Source organism: Colius striatus, chromosome 2 (assembly GCF_028858725.1).
Source record: "Colius striatus isolate bColStr4 chromosome 2, bColStr4.1.hap1, whole genome shotgun sequence".
NCBI classification, from domain to species: domain Eukaryota; kingdom Metazoa; phylum Chordata; class Aves; order Coliiformes; family Coliidae; genus Colius; species Colius striatus.
The window spans coordinates 74,809,800-74,829,616 of NC_084760.1; the positions used below are offsets into that span (position 1 = coordinate 74,809,800).

At 39.7% G+C, this 19,817-nt stretch overlaps 1 protein-coding gene across 2 annotated transcripts in view; it reads left to right on the forward strand.

Annotated features, from left to right (window-relative positions):
• Positions 1–19,817, forward strand: part of PRKD3 (protein kinase D3) — a 47,000-nt gene that overhangs the window by 3,134 nt on the left and 24,049 nt on the right. For both annotated transcript variants that reach the window (XM_061991118.1, XM_061991119.1), the window contains exons 3-6: positions 10,590–10,728; positions 11,846–11,977; positions 12,624–12,781; positions 17,565–17,754. In XM_061991118.1, the coding sequence (XP_061847102.1) occupies positions 10,590–10,728; positions 11,846–11,977; positions 12,624–12,781; positions 17,565–17,754 (619 nt within the window). The remainder of the gene's footprint in view (positions 1–10,589; positions 10,729–11,845; positions 11,978–12,623; positions 12,782–17,564; positions 17,755–19,817) is intronic.

Below are 19,817 nucleotides of genomic sequence, written 5' to 3' on the forward strand. Positions count from 1 at the left end.
AGCTGTAATGAAAGGACAAGTAGTGCACCTCAGGCCTGCAGACTTGTGTGATACTAGCTTTTCTTTTTGTTTCTGGTTAATGGTTAAAGAATCCACCAAGTAGCTAGTGTCCTTGTGTTGTTATTCCATATAAGGAATACATGCATTACTCTTTTTGTGAGAGGACTGTTATCAGCATAATTTCCATTAAGAGAGGGTTGAGCAAGAAATAAAAACAAACTTAGCATAATTTCCAAATGGATCTCAATGGAGCTGTTACGAGTTCTGTTTCTCTAGGAAGGAAATAACATGGATCTTGCTGGTTTTGCATCCAAGTTTTATCTTTAGTTAGGTTAGGTCCTAATAAGCAACCTGAGAAGTACTTAATATCGTTTCATAAAATAATGAAGAAATAATTGCTGTTTTCCCTCAAGGCCAGGAGTGGATGCGGGGGAACAAGGTGAACTTATCATTTTGTAGGGAATTGTTTTCTCCGTGTCTTTCATTGTTGCGACTGGTATTTGTAGTTAATTAGTTTTATTACATAGTTCTTTTTCACTTAATGGCTTGAAAGGAAGTAAATGCAAACATTATATGAACTCTCATTTACATATGCTTGTGTATCTTTTTTTGATTATCACTTACTGCATCTTCTGTATGTTTACAAAATAGGTGGCAAGAAAGCTGATTTCATAGGAAGGTTATGGGCTGCCAAAACGTAGTTGAGTACATTAGTTCCTTTCTGAAGAGACAAGTTATTTGGGTCAACTATTTTTTTTTTTTTTTTGTGCTGTGCGTGTTAGGTGCACTTTTTTGCAACCATTTTAGGAACCACTTTTTATTTCTGTAACAACTCCGTTCTCTTTGCATCTGCATATTTCCTGTCTTGTCTCTTAAAGAAAGATGAAAACAAACACGTTCACACTTATTTTTCTTTTTCCTCTCTGTTCTTTTGGCAAACTGCTAAAAATTTGCTCCAGATCTTGTTAGAACTCGGGAAACTTCTTGCATGCTGAGCCTAATGTACCGCAAAACTGATGAGGAGTTCATGATAATTTTTCCTTTTTTGCCTGGCTCTGTTTATGCTCTCCTGCAGCTTATGCTACCAGTAGATGACTGCTCAGTCGGAGCATGTTTGCTGGCAGCAAACTGATCAGGAAACAGGCTTATGTGTGGTGGATTCGTAGGGGCTTTTGCAGCCACTGCACAAGTATCTTCCCTCCATCCTCTATTTGACAGCACTGTGTCCTGCCTTGACTTTATTAGCTCTGGTGACTGTTGCAAGCATATTAAATATTCTAATATTAACATTTAGATAATTTTGTATTTATGTAAAAATTGTAAACTGTTCTTCTGTATACTGTCATGCATATGGCTACCTGTTTTTCCAGATGAAAACTCCGAGGCTACTGATGTGCTGTTAAGATTCCACAGTGTTAAAGCTTCCCTTTCCTCTGGTATTCCACAGCCTGCTTAAACTATCTTTTCTTGACCTGTTCCTGACTCTAAGCTTCAATGTACTGTATAGTGTGTTCTTGTGATAGTCCTATAGTTGGCAGTATCTATTTACTGTTGCACTTCTTTAATGAAAAAGGAGAGGTTTTTTTATGTGGAATCATTCATGGCTTCTTTACTTGTTTGAGTGTTACTTCTACTATAGCTAAATAGAGTTTTCCTGAATTTAATAGCGCTTTAAAATCACATTTCAGATTTTGTATTTCTGTACATGTCTGGAACAAAAAAAAAAAAGGTTCAAGTGCTGTTCCTCATTTGCTTGAGAGCTTGAACAGCCTTGAGGCTGCAGTTTCAGTATAAAAAAATGCTTATTAGGACTTACAGCAGATCTCTGAGGGGGCTGGATTTTAACCTTTGTAAAAGTATTTATAGCATCCTCAGAAGTTTTCAGAAAAATAACTTTATATGTTACCTTTATTTCTTTCAGGGGAAATTAATCAACTGAGAGGAAAGCAATCCTCCAAAAGCCTGTATTGGAGAGCCATTTAGTTAGGAAGCAAGTACTATGTTTACTTAACGTGTTTTCATCGGACTTTCTGTGTTGCCAGTCTTGCTGTATTGTTGATGGTCATCTGTGCTTCCTGCTTCAGATGCTGCTGTTTGGTGTAGATTGTCCAGGTTTTGCAGAAGGGTAATTAAAAGTAGCACCAGCAGAACTGAAACTGGAGGCATGTGTCTGCAGGGAGAGAGAGAGATAAGTAATGCAAATATTTGTGTGTCTCATAGCTCTGTAAAAAGTGTTCTAAATATCAGGAGAGGAGCAAAAACTGTTTTCAATTTTAAGAGTTGAATTTGGTGAGTCCTGTGTTAGGGATACTGTGTATTGGAACGTTGAATAGAAGTCTTCAGAAAACCCAAACTTTAGACTTTCTAGGGATGCTTCAAAAGATTCTTGGTTATAGTCTCAATCATCTTCTCTGTTCATTCCTTATCTAGATTGCTGTATATTAAAGTGCCAGAGATATAGTTTTTGGGGTGAGTCTGAAGAGGAACCAGAGCATGAACAGATATGACTGCTGGAATGAAGTGTGTTTAGAAGCAGAAAAATGTGTAGCATGAGTTGCATATGAACAGTGTGTGTCCTTGCACAATGATCAAATATTACAGAGCCAAGTTCTTAATCCTACTTTGTGTTTAAATACTGTTTCATGAAGTAGGACACAGAGCGTACTGGTTCCGGACTAGAAACTTGAATGTGTTGATGCTCCACTACCTGCAAACTGAGAATTTTGTAGGACAGCGTGCTACAAGGACTTTATTCTAGCTTGTGTATTTTGTTCTAGTTAAACTAATAACTCTTAATGAAAAATATTTGATTATTCTGTGCTATTATTTGCATAGTACCAGTACTTGCAAGACTTCTCATAATTTTTGTGACAAAATTTGTGAACCAAAGCGAACTTATTTTTTCAGTCTCTTCCCTTCTATTTTTGTAGTGTTTCATTCATGTTTGCTGTGCTTTTTTCCTATCTAATTATCTTTTTCTTATGAGCCTTTATCCAACCTAGTACTTTTTGGCCTTATCTCATTCACCTTCAAAAGTAATTTTTCCTTCCATGGCCTGCCTGTTTCAGGTTTGTTCCTAAACCTTCTCCACCAGCAATGTTTACAATTCTGCTATTGCTGAACTCCTAAGTTGATTGGTTGTTGGGTTTTTTTTTCAGTTTTTTCTTTGAAATAGTCTCAGAATCTAATTTATGAGCTTGAAGCTCTTTTCTATCACCTGTTACTTTCAACTTGATTCCTGTAACTCTCTTTTGGTGTCTTTGCTTGCAATAGTATTTTTGTTGTCTTAACTTTTTTTCATCCATGGTCAGTCTCAACTGCAGGTACAATTGTCTGTACCTCAACAGCAAATTCATAATTGTGTATAATCTCGTTGGTGCTGGCTTTTTTTGAGCTTGTTTGTCATTTAATCTTATTTTTGGCTATTTTTTCCATGTTGTGGGTGTTTTTGTCTCCATAGGTAAAATCCTTAAGGTGGTGTTTACCTTAAATGTTGTCTCCTCTTCCAGTAATACTTGTATTTTCTTACTAGTGTTGGTCCTCTGTTTCCCACCACACTATGCTGTTCTGACTTGCCTGAATTCAGGCCTGAATCATAGAATGGTAGGGGCTGGAAGGGACCTTTAGAGGTCATCTAGTCCAACACTCCTGCCACTTACACAGGTACTTACCTCACTTGTATTTACTTCTTCAAGACTGAACTGTATAAGATGTTGCAAACACAATCATTGTTAGTATAGCTGTGTTTAAAAGGAGCTAAATATTGTGTATTACACCTGCTTGTGAGTCTTTCTACTGTTTCTGAAGTTTCATGCTTTCATTGTTTTTACAAATGTAGTTCTGGTACATTGTATTCCCTAGTCAATAATTATGAAAATCTGAATTGAATGTGATCCTATCAATATGTATACACTTCTTTGTTGATCCTGTGTATGTTTTAATTAGACTAGGAGGGATTTCATTTTTGGTAATTGAAATGTGACTGAAGTCCTTGGATTGTTTGGAAAAGTAGCCAGTTTATTTTGAAGATGAAGTAGACTGGGGTGAGGGGGGAAGGGAGATGGAGATGTGTTCAGACTTGATAATCAGGGGAAGAAAAAAAGCCTGACATGAACACACAAATATATCTGTAGCATTTTCTAACTGAGTGACAATTAACTATATATCAGTATTATTCATACCTCTGGGAACTCAAGTTCTAGTGAGGCTGAATTAAAGTAGCTTGGATACTTTACGCTACAGTGAGCACTGCTGAAGGAAGAAAAAAAGCCTTTATTTTAAAATACTTTAAATTGCCATGTTGTGAAAGTAGTGAAACACGTGGAATGAATATGAGCTGTTTTCCAAAGGTTTGGACACTGTCATGGTAATGGCTGTCTAACCAAACTGTGGTAAAGGTGTTGACTTGAAACTTACTATGAGCAAATAGGAGCTAGGGGGTACTGGGGGCACAGAGCTGCTATAGAAGGGGAAGATTTGCATTTCCAGGATGGTGAGAAGTTTTTGTATGCTGGAAAACCTAGCCAAGCAGTAGTCCAAGTATGTCTGTACTGAGGCATCTGGTGAGGGAAGGATCTCATGCAACATGTTTGTCTGTGTGATAGTATGATTTGGGACATGATTCTAAAGAGTGGGAGTGAATAGCTGGGTAGGGATGCAGGATAATAGATTGGAGTGATTTCAGTGAACGAAGAGGCTTTTCAGGGTATTGGATGTTTTATACCATTAGACTCTGGAATTAACTTTCAGTGGTTTGAAGCATTTGTTTTGAGTTATGATGGGTCATGAGATATTGGACCTTGAAACAATATCCGCCTACGCTTTCCCCTAGTGTGAATTTTTGGCGACTGGTCCAGAACTTTACAAAGTAAATCCTGGAACTTGAAGTAGAGGGATTTTTCAGTTACTGCCAAGATAGAAGGAAGCCTTGGTTGTATTTGCTCCAGTGATACCGGCCGCTGTATATTGTATTCTTCTGAGTAAAAAGAACAGTGTAATGCACTATCAATTAAAACTAGACATGCCATAATACTTACAGTATAAACATTCTAGATAAAACCAATGGTTTTCTTTATGTGTAATTGCAGTAATGCACTAGCAGTGTTACTTGTGCTAGTACCACTCAAGTACAAAGGGTTGCATGCAAGCTTTACATAAGCTGATGATATTGGTGTACCAGAGTTTAATTCTGGCATAGTCTATTGCATACATAGACTTCCCACAAGTGATTTCCTGTAGTTAGATGCTCTTTTGGAACTGAGAACAGCCTCTTTTTTTGCTTTTAGGAAACATAGTAATACTGGGATTAGCAGTTTATATGTTCTGAGTCACTGTGTAGATACTTTGGGCTTTTGTGCAGCAAAGTAATAGCTTTATAATCCTGTAAGATAAAACAGACTTTAAAAAATACTGCTTTGTTTTCAAGTTTACATTACGAGCTCTTAATACTTCAAAGGAACTGGATAGTGTTCTTCCTCAAGAGCTTCATGTAATTGAGCATAAGGAAGGCTATAAAGGCTGTACTTTGCTGCAGTACAAGGGAGAAAAAATTGTTAGTGTATGATTTGGAACTAGTTTAAGCTTTGTGTAAAAATTCTGTTAAAAGATACCACTTGAAATAAAAACCTTGTTAATCGATGAGGTTATTGTTGGCCAGCAGTTAGCACATAGCCTTCTGGCTAAGGTGCTAGCAAGGAATGCTGTATTCCCACATGTGCTGGGGAGCGGAAGGGAGCGAGCAGGGCGCTGCTCTTATGGCTGTCAGGAGCCAAGCTGCTTGCACAGCTTCCCCTATCAAAGCCAAGTGCCTTAGACATGGGCTGTGACAGGCCACCTGCAGCTCATCAGGGCCAGTCCAGCCAGGGGAGGGCAGGCAGCCAGTGCTTCCATCGCTGGTGCACAGGGCTGAAGTGGGGGCAGAGGATAGGAATCTGAGCTGTGATGTGTGGAAAGGAGTGGTCAGACAGGCATCTTTGTGTTAGGGCTGTTCTTTTTAAAATGGGAATCCTGAAGGGGGGATGTGTACAAGGGAAGGGTGGGAGTTGTTCATCCAACTTGAGAAGTTTTGTTAGGGACAATTGAATCTGACAGCCCCCTGACAGAGAGGGAAGCTGCAGCTCCATGTCCCAGGTCCAACCAGTAGCAAGACTGACCACAAATTCCCATGAAGCACAGGTGCTCGGATACAGATGTGCAACACATACACATATACACATGGATTGACACAGACAGACACCCAGAACAGTCACATGAACACAAACAACGCCAATACCCTCATACTGTATCCTCTATAGTGGTTCAGGATTTAGGTGTGTTAGTGGGAAAACACCCCCCAATGCTGACCACCCTCCCTCTATAAGTCCTAATAAACCACCAACAACTAAAAAAGGGGATGCTTCCAGCAGCGGGGCTTAGGCACTCTCTGCCTGGTAGAAGCTGCTGGATCTTGGCCTTTCCCGTTGCTAGCACTTGAGCTCTTGATTTTGCTCGCTCTGGTCTCTGTGGTCACTGGCATCACAGGCACATGGGTCTTCTGACCTGTGATCTGACTCTAGTTCCTGGCACTCTTAGCTCCTGTACACACACATGTGCTCAGAATGAGAAGCCATCATGCAGAAAAATAATTAGAAATTTAAATTAGTGATAAGACAGATGGTGATGATCAGGCACATGGCATGACCAGACAGTCATTCTGAGCAGCCGCTGTTTACGGGTGGCCAGCCTTTTTTATCTTCTTATGCTCCTCCACCTTTATTCCTCCTGTAATCCCTTCTTTCCTTGCGTTTGTTTCCTTCCATAAGCATCCCATAATAAGTCTTGTACAATCCCAATTTCCCAACATCTTACAATGTGTCCCATACCATTGGGCAGCAACCCCTCAGTCCAAAAGGTGCTGTGGTGTTGACTTATTTTGATGGGTTTTATGGAAGCTGGGGCTGAGGCTCTCCTGTGACTATCCTGGGAAGGCTCTGGGCAGAGTATCCTTTCCTTGGAGTCCCACCTTTGTGTTTCCCACCTGCCTGTGTACCTCTGGCAGGTGGAGATGTGCCTTTGGTGGGCTGATGACTCCCGTGATAGGCTTGGAGTGGCCAGGCAGGGTGTTGTGTGCGCTGCCCCACCTGCATTATTCCTCTGTGCTCCTTTCTGGGCATGCAGGCAAGCACCTAACCTAACAGGCAGGATAGTTAAGGGAGCTGTTGCAAGGTTGGTTGGCTAAGCCTGTCTCTGCTGTGGGCTGAGGAGAACCTTGTGGCAACTGCAACTCCATAGTACTGATAAGCAGATTATCTCTATTCTAATGCTTTTTGGTTTTGGAATTATTGTTTCAGAAATGGAGATTAGGCATGAACAATGCATAGAAAAACATGTTCTGGATGAAATCTGTTACATATATCTATAGAAACTATATATAGAGTCTGTGTTTAATGATAGATTTCTTTCAGGAAATACTAGCAGAGATTATTGTTAATCATGTTTGGCCTGGGCTTGTGATTTTGCTTATTAATCTGGAAGCTACTGATCTAGCTTAAGCTTGTAAATAGAGGAAATATCTTTTATGAGGTTAAATATTATAATTACAAAACCAAACAACCTTTTACAGTTATTTCATCCATGTGTCAGTATACTTGTTTTGAGAGGAGAGTGCAATAAAACATGTCATGACAGTATCATAAACATTCATGGTACACAGCTTAAAAGGTCAATTTAATTAATGTAGAGCCAAACAAGGACATTGATGCCAACAGTTCTGAAAATTTATAATAGATTATTTTGCCCTTATTACAATACTTTTATTCTATAGAAATTAATTTAGCCTTTGACTGAATTTATTTGATTATAGGCACATTATACTGTTATTTACAAACTCTGGAATTCACATTGATGCTGCTTTCTAAGGAGTGTAATGTCTTATTTTTAATGATTACACTTTGTGTCACAAAGAGGATTTCAGTATTCATCTGTAACTTTTGTTTATTGTGTCAGCTAATGCTTTCTAGTCTGCAAAATAAACATAGTACATTTAAAACATCTTATTAAATTCAATATTTGTACATGAGAATGGGTAGGTGGTTCACATGCAGAGCACATGTGATCATAGGACTTATTTTTAGTCCTTCTTGATATGTGATTGTGTGACTTGGTTACTGGGGTGAGGGATTATGTGTAGGGATGTTCTGGCAGCTAAATTATAGGTTTATGGTCTCAAAGAATGAAAAAAAAAACCCAAAACAAAACAACAGCAGTCATAAGAGACTTAAACCTATGAAATATCTTAGAGAATCCTTGATAAATGTGGTTTGTAGGTGGTTCTGTGAACTTAATACAAAGAGACAATAGTTCACGCTGATTCTCTCAATCATCAGTCATCCCTTGTGGCAGCTGCAATTAATACCAATGTTAATAAAAAGTATAATGTCTATCCACAGGCAAATACATGCCACAAATCTGTTCATTTTCACTCCCTTTCAGTGTAATTAAGTTTTTTATCAGCATCATGCAATTGATATATCATAAATGGATGTTGTCTTGAAGATTCTTGATTGTAGCATTGATATGATAGCTTCCTCTTGTGGATATTAGCATTAAGATGTGATACCTGGCTAAACAGTATGTCTAGTATAATTTATATTATATTCTTTATAGATATAGTAATAAAACCTCACAGCACTTATTAAAAAAAGTAAATATAACTTGTTTTCTTGTTAATTGAGGCACAGTGGAATTTTGAATTAGGGCTTAAAGCAGATTTGTACACTGTTTCATATACGAAGAACTGTCAGTTCCTTTGGAAAACGTGCATGTTCTGGATATGAAGTCAAGTCCTATGCATACTTGCAGAGATAGAGTCACGTTTGGGAAGCACCACTAATTCTTGAGCTTTTTATTTGCATTTCTAATACAAATAATCTTTGGGAGATTGGAAAAATGTAATTTTCTGAATATTTATGGCTGTTTACTGTTTCTCGAGATGAATCATTGCATGAGTATATTGAAATAAAGTATGATAAGACAGGAGTTCTTACAGGTAATTCCAGATGACCTGGGATTTTAAGCAATTGCCTTTTATTGTGTAAAGGTTTAAAAAGCATCTGCTTTAGGCGAATGTAATGCTACTGTCATATCTGTACCATCGTGGCTACTGTACAAGAGTATAAGAGAGGATTAAATTTGTGTAGGGAACCAAAGAGTGAGTTGGGAGACAGAGAAAGCAGCCTGTTGCTTTGGCATCAGTGAATGGTGTCAGTGTAAGTTTGTTAGTACCATCTTTTGCGTTTGCCTGGGTTAAATGGCACAAATTCTTCCTCACTTTGTGACTGTCTAAGTAGGTAGTCTGCTTTCTACAGTATTATGGATATTATATGTAATGTAGATGTATAGGGTGTGCACACCAAAATGGAGAAGGCCAACTTAATATTTTGGATAAAATATTACAGGAAAGAGGAAATTGTTTTCTCTCTGAATGGGAAGGGAGTGTGAAAACAATGGGTGTGGCTGATATCTTCATTATGTCTTTGATTTATTAGAAATAAATACATTGTCATAACTACTTTAGTTAAGGATGATTAATATACCACAAACTTCGGGCAGTGTAGACCCTCTGACTTATTTGCTGTGCAAGGTCCAAATTACCAAACTGTAGTCTGTAACCTAATTAATTGAAAAGGGTTTTGTTTTGGTTTGGGTTTTTTTGGTGCTTTTCCATATTTTTTTCCTAGATTTTTCTTGGTTTTCTTCTGTGGAGCACTTCTTTGAGTGTATGTTCCCACCTTGAATTTGAATTCTAGTTTAAACGAAAAGACCAAAGGAGCTGGCTGATTAGTACTCATTTCTCTCCAAGGTCTATTCCTGCTCTTGTTATCTCTGAATTGCCTATATTACACTTAATATTTTGAAGACTGGAGAAAACACAGAATAATAAAACTGTTTTCAGAGAAATGTCATGGAAAAATGGGGTGTTACTTAGTGTATCTGTCCCCTGTATGGATGTACAATGTTATCTTCTGCCCTTGTGGGGAACCGAGTTCCCCTTTTCTTCAATCTGCAAATCTAAACTGTTGTAGAACAAGGACACGGAGGCTCTCTTGGCTTACCCCACAAGAAAGATGTGGCAGGTGCTGCTGGAATGTGCTTCTGGTCTGCTCTGACCAGAATGCCTTTGAAATACTGGTTACAGGTGGTGATATCCGAGTTAAAAAGATCTGCATTGGCTTTCACATGCCAGACTGATTATGCAGGTCTCAGAGATTAAAAATCCAAAGAAACAAAAACCCTAGCATTTTTTCTTTTCAGGTTTGAGTAAAGTGTTGCTGTTGGTAGGGGGGACAGGGAAGAAGTTATTATTGATGGCTTTTATATGCTTTGTTTTGTATGTCAGTGTGGTGTTTTCTGTTTTGGTTTTTTGTTTGCTTGGGGGTTGTTTTGCACATTTTTATATACATTTCAGTTAAGAAAATGCTTCAGTGCCTCAAAAAAACAGCAGATCAATTTTGTTTCCAGGGAACACTTAAAATACTCAAGTTCTATAGCTGTTGTTAAAAAGATTTATGGATAGGAGCATATGTTAATTTAAAGCTTACTTTCTATTGCAGTTCCCAGAGTGTGGTTTCTTTGGCATGTATGACAAAATTCTCCTCTTCCGTCATGACCTGAACTCAGATAACATTTTGCAACGAATTACATCAGCAGAAGAGATACACGAGGGAGATCTTGTTGAGGTTGTTCTCTCTGGTAGGTATTGTTTTAGCAGTGGAACGGTGATTTATTAAGCAGTTTGGGAGAAAATATAGGACATTGTCATGCTTGCTTTGAGCTTTTTGAGTCATACAGGGTCACTGTATTGGGGTAGAGGTTTCTAAGAAAATACAAGTGGTACTAATGCTTCAGTATTCAGTTTTGTTACCATTTCATTGTCACATTTTTATCATCTTCAGATTTATTATGATAAATCTGATGTATATGAATGTGTGTAATAAGGTTATTATTGTAACTGTTGAAGCTGAAATGCATGTAGGATTCAGAATTTGAATCATCTTGGCTTGAGTTTTTCATTGCTTCTAATGAGCAGCATATTTGGAAAATTTGTTTTTTGCACCTCTTCTTGACAATCTCAGTTTCCTTATAAACAGACAGACCACTAGAAGCCAAACACTTTAAAAACATATAAATATCTTTCAGTAGGGCTGTAAAACTCAAATATGAGAATATGAATATAAAGTGTAAGTGCATATTTGATCAAAGAGTAGTAGCCATCAGGGCAAGGTGATGTTGTTGTAAAATACTAAAGTTGGTTTTTTTTCCTTTCCAAAGGAAAATGGACAAAAAATAATTTAAATATATCTATAGTTGTTTAAAAATCCCAAACCATTACTAGTGAAGTTTCCAATGTCCCATGGGAACTCTATCCAGTGTTCTGTTTTGATACATGCAGAATTTAATCTAATAAACTTTTACTGAAAAAGACTTTTCGAGGATAAAAATCTAACCTGTAGAACTGTCCTTCGTTTGAAAGTTTTATAGATTACAAAACAGCTTGAAAATTAAGTTGCTGTTTCAAACTCTTACTCTTAAGTTGATTTTAGCAAAGCTTGTTTTATTTCAACATCATGACTTATATGGTTGATTAGTTGCGTCCATTAGCCTCCAGAACCCAATGGATTTTTTTCCTCAGCAAAAAAGCTTGCTTATCTTTTAAATGCATATTTAAATGGTGTACAGTAAGATACTGGTGTCTAAACATCTCTTTGGTGTTCTTTCAGTCTGCCATTGTTTAAAAGAACATATTCTTTCCATAAATCCTTATTGATCCTGTGGCAAGAACCGTAACTTACTGCAATTTTTTTGAAAGCTTTGGCTACAGTTGAAGATTTCCAGATTCGTCCTCATGCACTTTACGTGCATTCCTACAAGGCTCCTACTTTTTGTGACTACTGCGGAGAGATGCTTTGGGGTTTGGTACGACAAGGATTAAAATGTGAAGGTAAATTTGTGATTTCTAGTGTGTATTTTGTGTGTATCTATATAAGACGAGGAAGAGAAAATGTGTCTTGTTTGATATGTTAGCATATGAGAATTGGAAGGAATTGTGCATCGGGAAACCCAAATTCTGATCCTGATATTGATGCAAACTGTGTGATCTTGGGCAAATGACTTAAGAAGCATTCGTTTCCCACTTTGAAAAAATCAACTAGTGTACAAGTGTGTGTTCTTTGCACGAGGAACACATACATTGGAGATACTCCTAAGAGAAATCCCTTTTCCAGTGGTCTTCATCCAGCTGGCTGCAGGGGAATAACTCGATCCACTTCATGGATTCTCCTTGGCTCTTGTGCTCTGAAGTGAGGGAGTGAGGGAAACCTCCTGATGAGGGGAAAAGTGGGGAGGACAGTCAACTGCTGCAGAGTCTTAGACCTTATTTCTAGAGCTGGGCTTACTGCAGACCAGTATTATAGCAAGTAATGCAAAAACCCTGTTTCAGTGAATTGCATCAGAAGCACTAAAATAAGAGAATTTAAGATGAACTATTTCTGCCTTTACCATTTTTCTGGATCATTTTCTTAATTACTGTATCAAAACGTTTGTACTGTGAATTTTGGGATTTTTTGTGGCTGACATTTCTCTTTCAGGTTGTGGGTTAAACTACCATAAGCGATGTGCCTTCAAGATTCCAAATAATTGCAGTGGAGTGAGAAAGAGGCGTCTGTCTAATGTCTCTTTACCAGGAGCAGGGCTTTCAGTTCCAAGACCAGCACAAGCTGAACATACATCCTCTGCTTCTGAAGAAGTATGTAATGTGGAAGGGGAGAAAATTTCTGTTTTTAAATCTTTTAAGCTCTGGGGAACTAGATAGTGTTGCAAGTGGCTCATAATGAGTATGAGGGAGTTGAGCTTCACCGATGGGATTGGTTTTAGTTTGTTTTTAAATCTGATAAGTCTTAGACTCTGACACCTACCTACTGGTAACGATTATTGTTGTGAGAAATGAAATGGAAACTAAGTTATAAGTTTAATATAAAATTTTGCCATTAGCCTGTCACTCATGGTTATAAGAACAAAACACCTGGTCTTCTTTGTCATACAGGTTCATTCTGTTATGGTGTCAGAATAGTTACTTGACTAAGGCAATACAAACTGTAAGCTTTTAGACTGAGAGAGGAGAGGGTGTTCCGATATGCTGTTAAGTTTTTCACAGAGTTCATAGAAAAAAACCCCTCAAACTCTCTCAAGGAGGGTGTAGGGGATGAAAGGCTGACAGTAGAAACTGTCATCCATAATAGTTCTTTGTTGTAATGGTTATAACGATTGCTGAGAGGTTATTATATTGCAGCTATATTGGGATCATAAGACAGGACAAGCAGTGTGACAGGACAAGATCTGTTTGTTTCATTGGTGCTTTCATGGTGGGGTAAAAACAGTGCTTTTGACAGTCTTTGCTATTTACCTAATTCTGTTACTTTACAGTATAACAGTTCTTACCATAACTTAAAATATAACTTGTATAAATGGTTTAGTTCAAGACTATATGTTTTTTCAGATAGAGGCTATAAAACCTAGTTATCAGTCACAAAAAATGTTTATTCTGATGTTTATACCTATTGGTAAGATTTATTCAGTGGACACTGAATTTTAACTTTCTATAAAAAAAATTAACTGTCATTTCTATATGTGTCTTTAGTACCTCTTTGACAACTCTTCCTTGCTATCTGATTTTGTATACTTGGCTTAGTAAGGTGTTATCATATTTACAATTCATCTTTCAGCAGTCTTAAAGTGATTTAACTCAGATCTACAAGGCCATTTTCCTTTGTATTTTTCTGTAGATGATGGTAACTAAGTTTATCCTGGTGAATGTTCAGTATGATACTTGATGTCCTTTTTGTTTTAATTGCTGAAGTTTTAGCTTTAACTTAATTTAAAATATTTGCAGGTAGGGGTTAATTTCAAAACCTATTTTTAATTTTTCTAATATTTTTCATAGAATGGTAGAGTTTGGAAGGGACCTTTAGAGATCACGTAGTCCAATCCCCCTGCAGAAGCAGGTACTCCTAGGTCAGGTTGCACAGAAATGCACCCAGGTGGGTCTTGAAGACCTCCAAAGAAGGAGACTCCACAACCTCCCTGGGCAGCCTGTGCCAGGGCTCCCTCACCCTCACAATGAAATAGTTTTTTCTTATGTTTAAATGGAACTTCTTGTGTTCCAGCTTCATCCCATTACCTCTTGTCTTGTCACTGGATACAATGGAAAAAAGGGATGCCACAACCTCCTGACCAGTTATATACTTGTAAATGTTAATGAGATCCCCCCTCAGTCTCCTCTTCTCTAGACTAAACAGTTCCAGTTCCCACAGCCCGCAGCCTTTCCTCATGTGAAAGATGTTCCAGTCCCCTGATCATCTTGGTGGCCCTGTGCTGGACTTTCCAGATGTTCTCTGTCTCTCTTGAGCTGAGGAGCCCAGAACTGGACACAGTACTCCAGATGAGGCCTCACCAGGGCAGAGCAGAGGGGGAACAGAACCTTTCTTGACCTACTTCCCACATGCTTCTCGATGGATCCCAGGATGTCATTGGCCTTCTTGGCCACGAGGGCACAGTGCTGGCTCATGTATAGTTTATTATCAACCAGGACTTCCAGGTCTCTCTCAGCAGAGCTGCTCTCCAGCAGGTCAATCCTAGCCTGTACTGGTGCATGGGTTTGTTCCTTTCCAGATGCAGGACTCTGTACTTCCCCTTGTTGAATCTCATGGGGTTCCTCTCTGCCCAAGTCTCAAGCTGGTTTAGATATTTGTCTAGCTTAGTAAGCTATCCAGGCATGCAATACTTTTCTTTTTAAAACTGATAGCTTGAAGTAGTGATTGCGTTTTGATTTTGCCTACCTCCAGTTTTTTCCTTTTTATCCCCTCTATAGGGGCCTGCATATGCTGTCTGTGAACCTTGCCAGGTTGTTTAGCTTAGCTTCTGTGGAAGTAAAGATTCAGACATACTTTCTTGCTCTCTGCAGGGTTTTTCTATCTGGTGTTTTCTTGGTTGTGATTTAGGGTACTAGAATGTCCTCTTAAAGCTTCTTGACCATGTTTCTTTCTTATGTTATCATTTTCTGAGCCAATCTCTCAGTCCCACTTCCCCCCTCCACCACCCCAAAGTAGAATCATATAATGTTTTGGGTTGGAAGGGACCTTTAAAGGTCATCTACACCAGCTACCCTGCAATGAGCAGGGACACCTTCCACTAAGACCAGGTTGGTCAGAGCTCTGTCCAACCTGACCTTGAATACTCCAGGGATGGAGCATCTATCACCTCTTTAGGCAGCCTATGTCAGTGTTTCTCTTTCTAAAAAAGGTCTTCCTTATACGTAGTCAGAATCCTCCCTCTTTTAGTTTAAAACTATTACCCCTTGTCGTGTTGCAGGCCCAGCTGAAAAGTCTGTCCCCATTGTTCTTACAAGCCCCTTTAAGTATTGAAAGGCCATGATAAGGTCTCTCTAGAGCCTTTTCTTCTCCAGGCTAAACACCCTCAACTCTCTCAGCCTTTCCTCATGGGAGAGATGTTCCAGACCTCTGATTGTTTTTGAGCCCCTGCTCTGGACCCACTCCAACAGATCCATGTCTTTTCTGTGTTGATGACCCCAAAGCTGGACACAGCACCAGAGCAGAGCTGAGGAACAGAATCACTTCCTTTAACCTGATGGCCATGCTGCTTTTGATGCAGCCCAGGATACAGTTGGCTTTCTGAACTGCAAGAGCATATTGATCCAACTTTTCATCCACCAGCACCCTGAAGTGCTTCTCTACAGGACTGCTCTCAATCCCTTCATCTCTAAGCCTGTATTGATGCTAGCGATTGTCCAGACCCAGGTGCTGGACCTTGCACTTGACCTTGTTGAACCTCATGAAGTTCACACAGCTCTGCTTCTCAAGCTTGTCCGGGTGCCTCTAGATGACATCCCATCCCTCAGACAAGTCAAATGTGCCACTCAGCTTGGTGTTGTCTGCAAACTTGCTGAGGATGCACTATGCTGCTGTGTCTTTGAGGAAGTCTCTTGTTTTAGGCCCATCAAGGAACAAAAGACCACGATTAGCCTAAAGTACCAAAGACCTGAGGATTGCCAAAGGGCAGGGAGAGCTTAATTGCCGATTAAGGTTCAAGACAAAACAGACCAGGCTACTCAGCTGTGGGAAGAAAACAGAAAATAATTTAATGCAACATCAACTAAAACATAACCTTAAAACTCCAAAACATAACCAAAATAAAGCAACACAGAGTGGTACAACAATGAAGAGTCTGACCAGCCATTTAAGACCACCTTCTCTCCAATCCTTCTCTCTTCCCAGACTCAGAGCCCTTATCCTGGTGTTTTTACCTCCTCCCCCACTGAATGGCTCAGGGGGCCAAGAAATGGGGATTTCAATCAGTCTATTCCTGATAGCTTCTGCTGTTTGTCCCTCCTCAGGACAGGTGGGCTCCGCACCAGTCCTCCCTGAAAGTCCATGGGGTACCTCACACACATGGCAGGCCTGCACAGGCTGCTCCGACGTGCATTTATCCCAAAGGCTGCAGCTCCTCTCTGCCTCTCATGTGGGTCTGCTCTGCGGCATGCAGGCTCTCCAGCATGGCCTGTGCCATGGCCACCTCCCCGCATAGTCCTCGCCCATCTGGGTGCACTCACAGGGAGCTGCTGGTGGCTCTCAGTCCTGCCATGGCCCTGCATGGGTTGCAGGGGTACAGCCTGCATTCTCACGACGGCTTGCAGAGGGGTCTCTGGTCTAGTGCTCCTCCTTCCTTCTCTGACTGTGGGGTCTGTGTGGTAGCCTCCATCTTGTATCATTCTTACACCTCCTACCAGCACTTGAAATTCCCGTCCCTAAATAGTGATCACAGAGGCGCCAGATTGGCCCAGCCGGGCCAGAGGTGGGTGTGAACCCAGGAGCCAGGGGAGAGTCCAAAAACTCTTTACCGGGTCTTCACTGCAACCTGCTCCCCCTGTTACCAAGCAGAAGCTGCTCCATGCTAAACCATGACAGGAAGATACTGAACAGTCCTTGTCTCAATAGACACCCCTCGAGGGACACAACTTGTCACTGATCTCCATCCAGGTATTGACCATTACACTGTGGATGTGATCATCCAGCCAATTCTTCATCCAGTGAATGGTCCACCTATCAAGTCCACACCTCCCGTTTAGAGAGAAGGAGATTGTGGGGAGCTGTGCCAAAAGCCTTGAAGAAATCCAGAGAGATTATATCTGTATCTCTTCCCTTGTCCACTGATGTAGTCACTCCATTGTAGAGGGCCATGAGGTTGTTCAGGCAGGACTTGGCCTTGCTGAAGCCATGCTGACTGTCTTGAATCGCTCCTCTATCCTCCATGTGCTTTAGCATAGCTCCTAGGAGGATCTGTTCCGTGATCTTCCCAGACAGAGGTGAAGCTGTCAGGTTGCTCATTCCCAGATTGTCCTTTCTACCCTTCTTAAAAATGAGTGTAATGTTTCCCTTTCTAGTTACCATGGGCTTTACTTTGAAAAGGCAGTCAAATTGTTTTGATGCAAATCATCCATACCTTCTTTATTCCAGCGGTGTTGCCCAGAACCTAGTAAGAGGATTCCTTCCTGGAGTGGCCGTCCCATCTGGATGGAGAAGATGGTGCTTTGCAGAGTGAAGGTCCCCCACACCTTTGCTGTTCACTCTTATACTCGTCCCACCATATGCCAGTACTGCAAACGTCTTCTTAAGGGCCTTTTCCGCCAAGGAATGCAGTGTAAAGGTAAATATGGAATTTTCTGCTGCGGCAATAAATCTGACCAAAGGTTTTGGATTCAAAACTGATTTTCAGCATATGTTTTGATAGCAAGAAGGTTATATACTGCGAAATGGAGGAGTATAATTTTTTGAAAGCTTGCATTGTTTGGAGAGGATTGCAGCAACCCTCATTTTCATTCCAGTAGACAATACATTGTACATTTCAATTTCTTCCAGTAGGGGAAAGCAAAAACTGTGATCTTATAGTTGGGTTAACTTTCTTTTGACTAAAAATACTGCTGTCTCATGTAGGGAAGTAGATTTATCTTTTGTTTCTGTTTTTATTAAATGGCAGTCTTTGTAGTCTGTTTGAAGTCTGCGTCCTGAAGTGGTTTTGATTTTTTTTTTCCAGTCAATGTGTCTCTTGGATACATGTAATACATAAATAATGAATACTTAGAAAGATACTTTGCAGTTTTAACATGTAGATGCTACTGACCATCTACAGTTGTTGTGACTGTATATCCAGCTGAACAAATGGGGCTACCTCATCAATTTCAGGGAAGTAAATGACTCACTCTGGACAAAAACATCATTTATGTATGGAAAACAAGCCTAGAAAAATGTTAATGTATATGCACAGGACAGAAATAAGTATATTAATAGGTTGCTATTTATGTGGTATGATCCTAGATGTATTTTTAGTATATCAGGAATTGATACCCAATAATAAAAATATTTTCATACTGTTTTTTTCTACATATTCTTGAGGCTTACCAATGTCTTCTTTGTGCATATATATTCCTAAACCTTGAGGTCTTTCAGCGGTCCCATGATCCTGAGTACCTGTAAAAGTCCTGGATTTCTTGAATTCATCCAGGCTTCTACTTACACTCTGAGAATGATCTCAGGACTGCTAAAGCTATAGTTTTGGTAATAAGTTAGATGTGCGCAGGAGCACTTCTGGGCACTTGAGCTGACTGGGACAAAACGACTCATGCTTGTGAACAAGTTTTCTTAGCGTCCCAGCCTGGGGGCTGTGTGTTGGAAACAATTTCATGGGATGCTCTGATTTATGAACTAGACTTGGGATCTGTTTTGGGATTGTACTAATGCTGTTGGCTGAAGGCATGCAGGGGGAAGTTTCTGACTGTTTACTAGCCTAGAGAGTTGCATTGCAGTACCCAAGAGTGTTTCTGGAGGTAGTTTAGTTTATTAGGACTGACTCTTTCTCTTTCTTGTTCCCTTGAAGGATTGAAATGTCTCTGTTTCTCCCAGCCCACTTCAAATTAGTGAAGTAGCATTGACTGAAAGCACTGTTATAGAAAGGACAATTCATCAGTCTCCTAGGATGCTTCCTCATAGGCACTCAGAAGCTGAACAGCATTGTATTTGGCTCCAGGGTTTGGCTTCTCTGATACTAAAAATGGGGAGATAATGATTTTTCTCTTCTCTGGGCTTAAAAGGAGAGCACAATGAGTTTTCTTTGGATAGCAGAAAGAGGCTAAATGATCAGCTTGAAAACAGTCATGGGGCAGTAGGAAGTTTTCAGATTTGTGATGTTGAAAAGTACAGCCCAATGCTGCTAACAAAAATTCCTGTTAATGCCACTAAGGTTGTATGCTGAGTTTTGTTCAGTAGGTTGCATCTGATACCTTGGCACTCATCCAGGTTAGATTCGATCTCTATGTCAGACCAAATCCAAACATAACATTGTTCTCTTTGCCCTGTGTCAGCAGGCAGAAGTGGAGCATTGACAAATCTGTAATCTAAATGACAGGAGAACTGGACTTCAGGATTCACTGCAGAGCATATTTGCTCTGTGATATAGGTGTGTGATCCTAGATCTGATGGCTGCAAGTCTTAGGCAGCATGGGGAAAAATGATAGAGATGAGATATTTAAGTTGTATAGCAGTGGAAAAAAGAATGTGGAACAGATGAGAGGATGGGAAAAATACATCATAATGGAAAAAATAACCACAGAGAAAGCTAGAGAAGTAGAAAACTATTTTCTACTGGAAGGGGAAGTGCTGACATAATAAATAGTGGTGTGGCAAACCAACATGTGATATCAGGACAAGACTGTT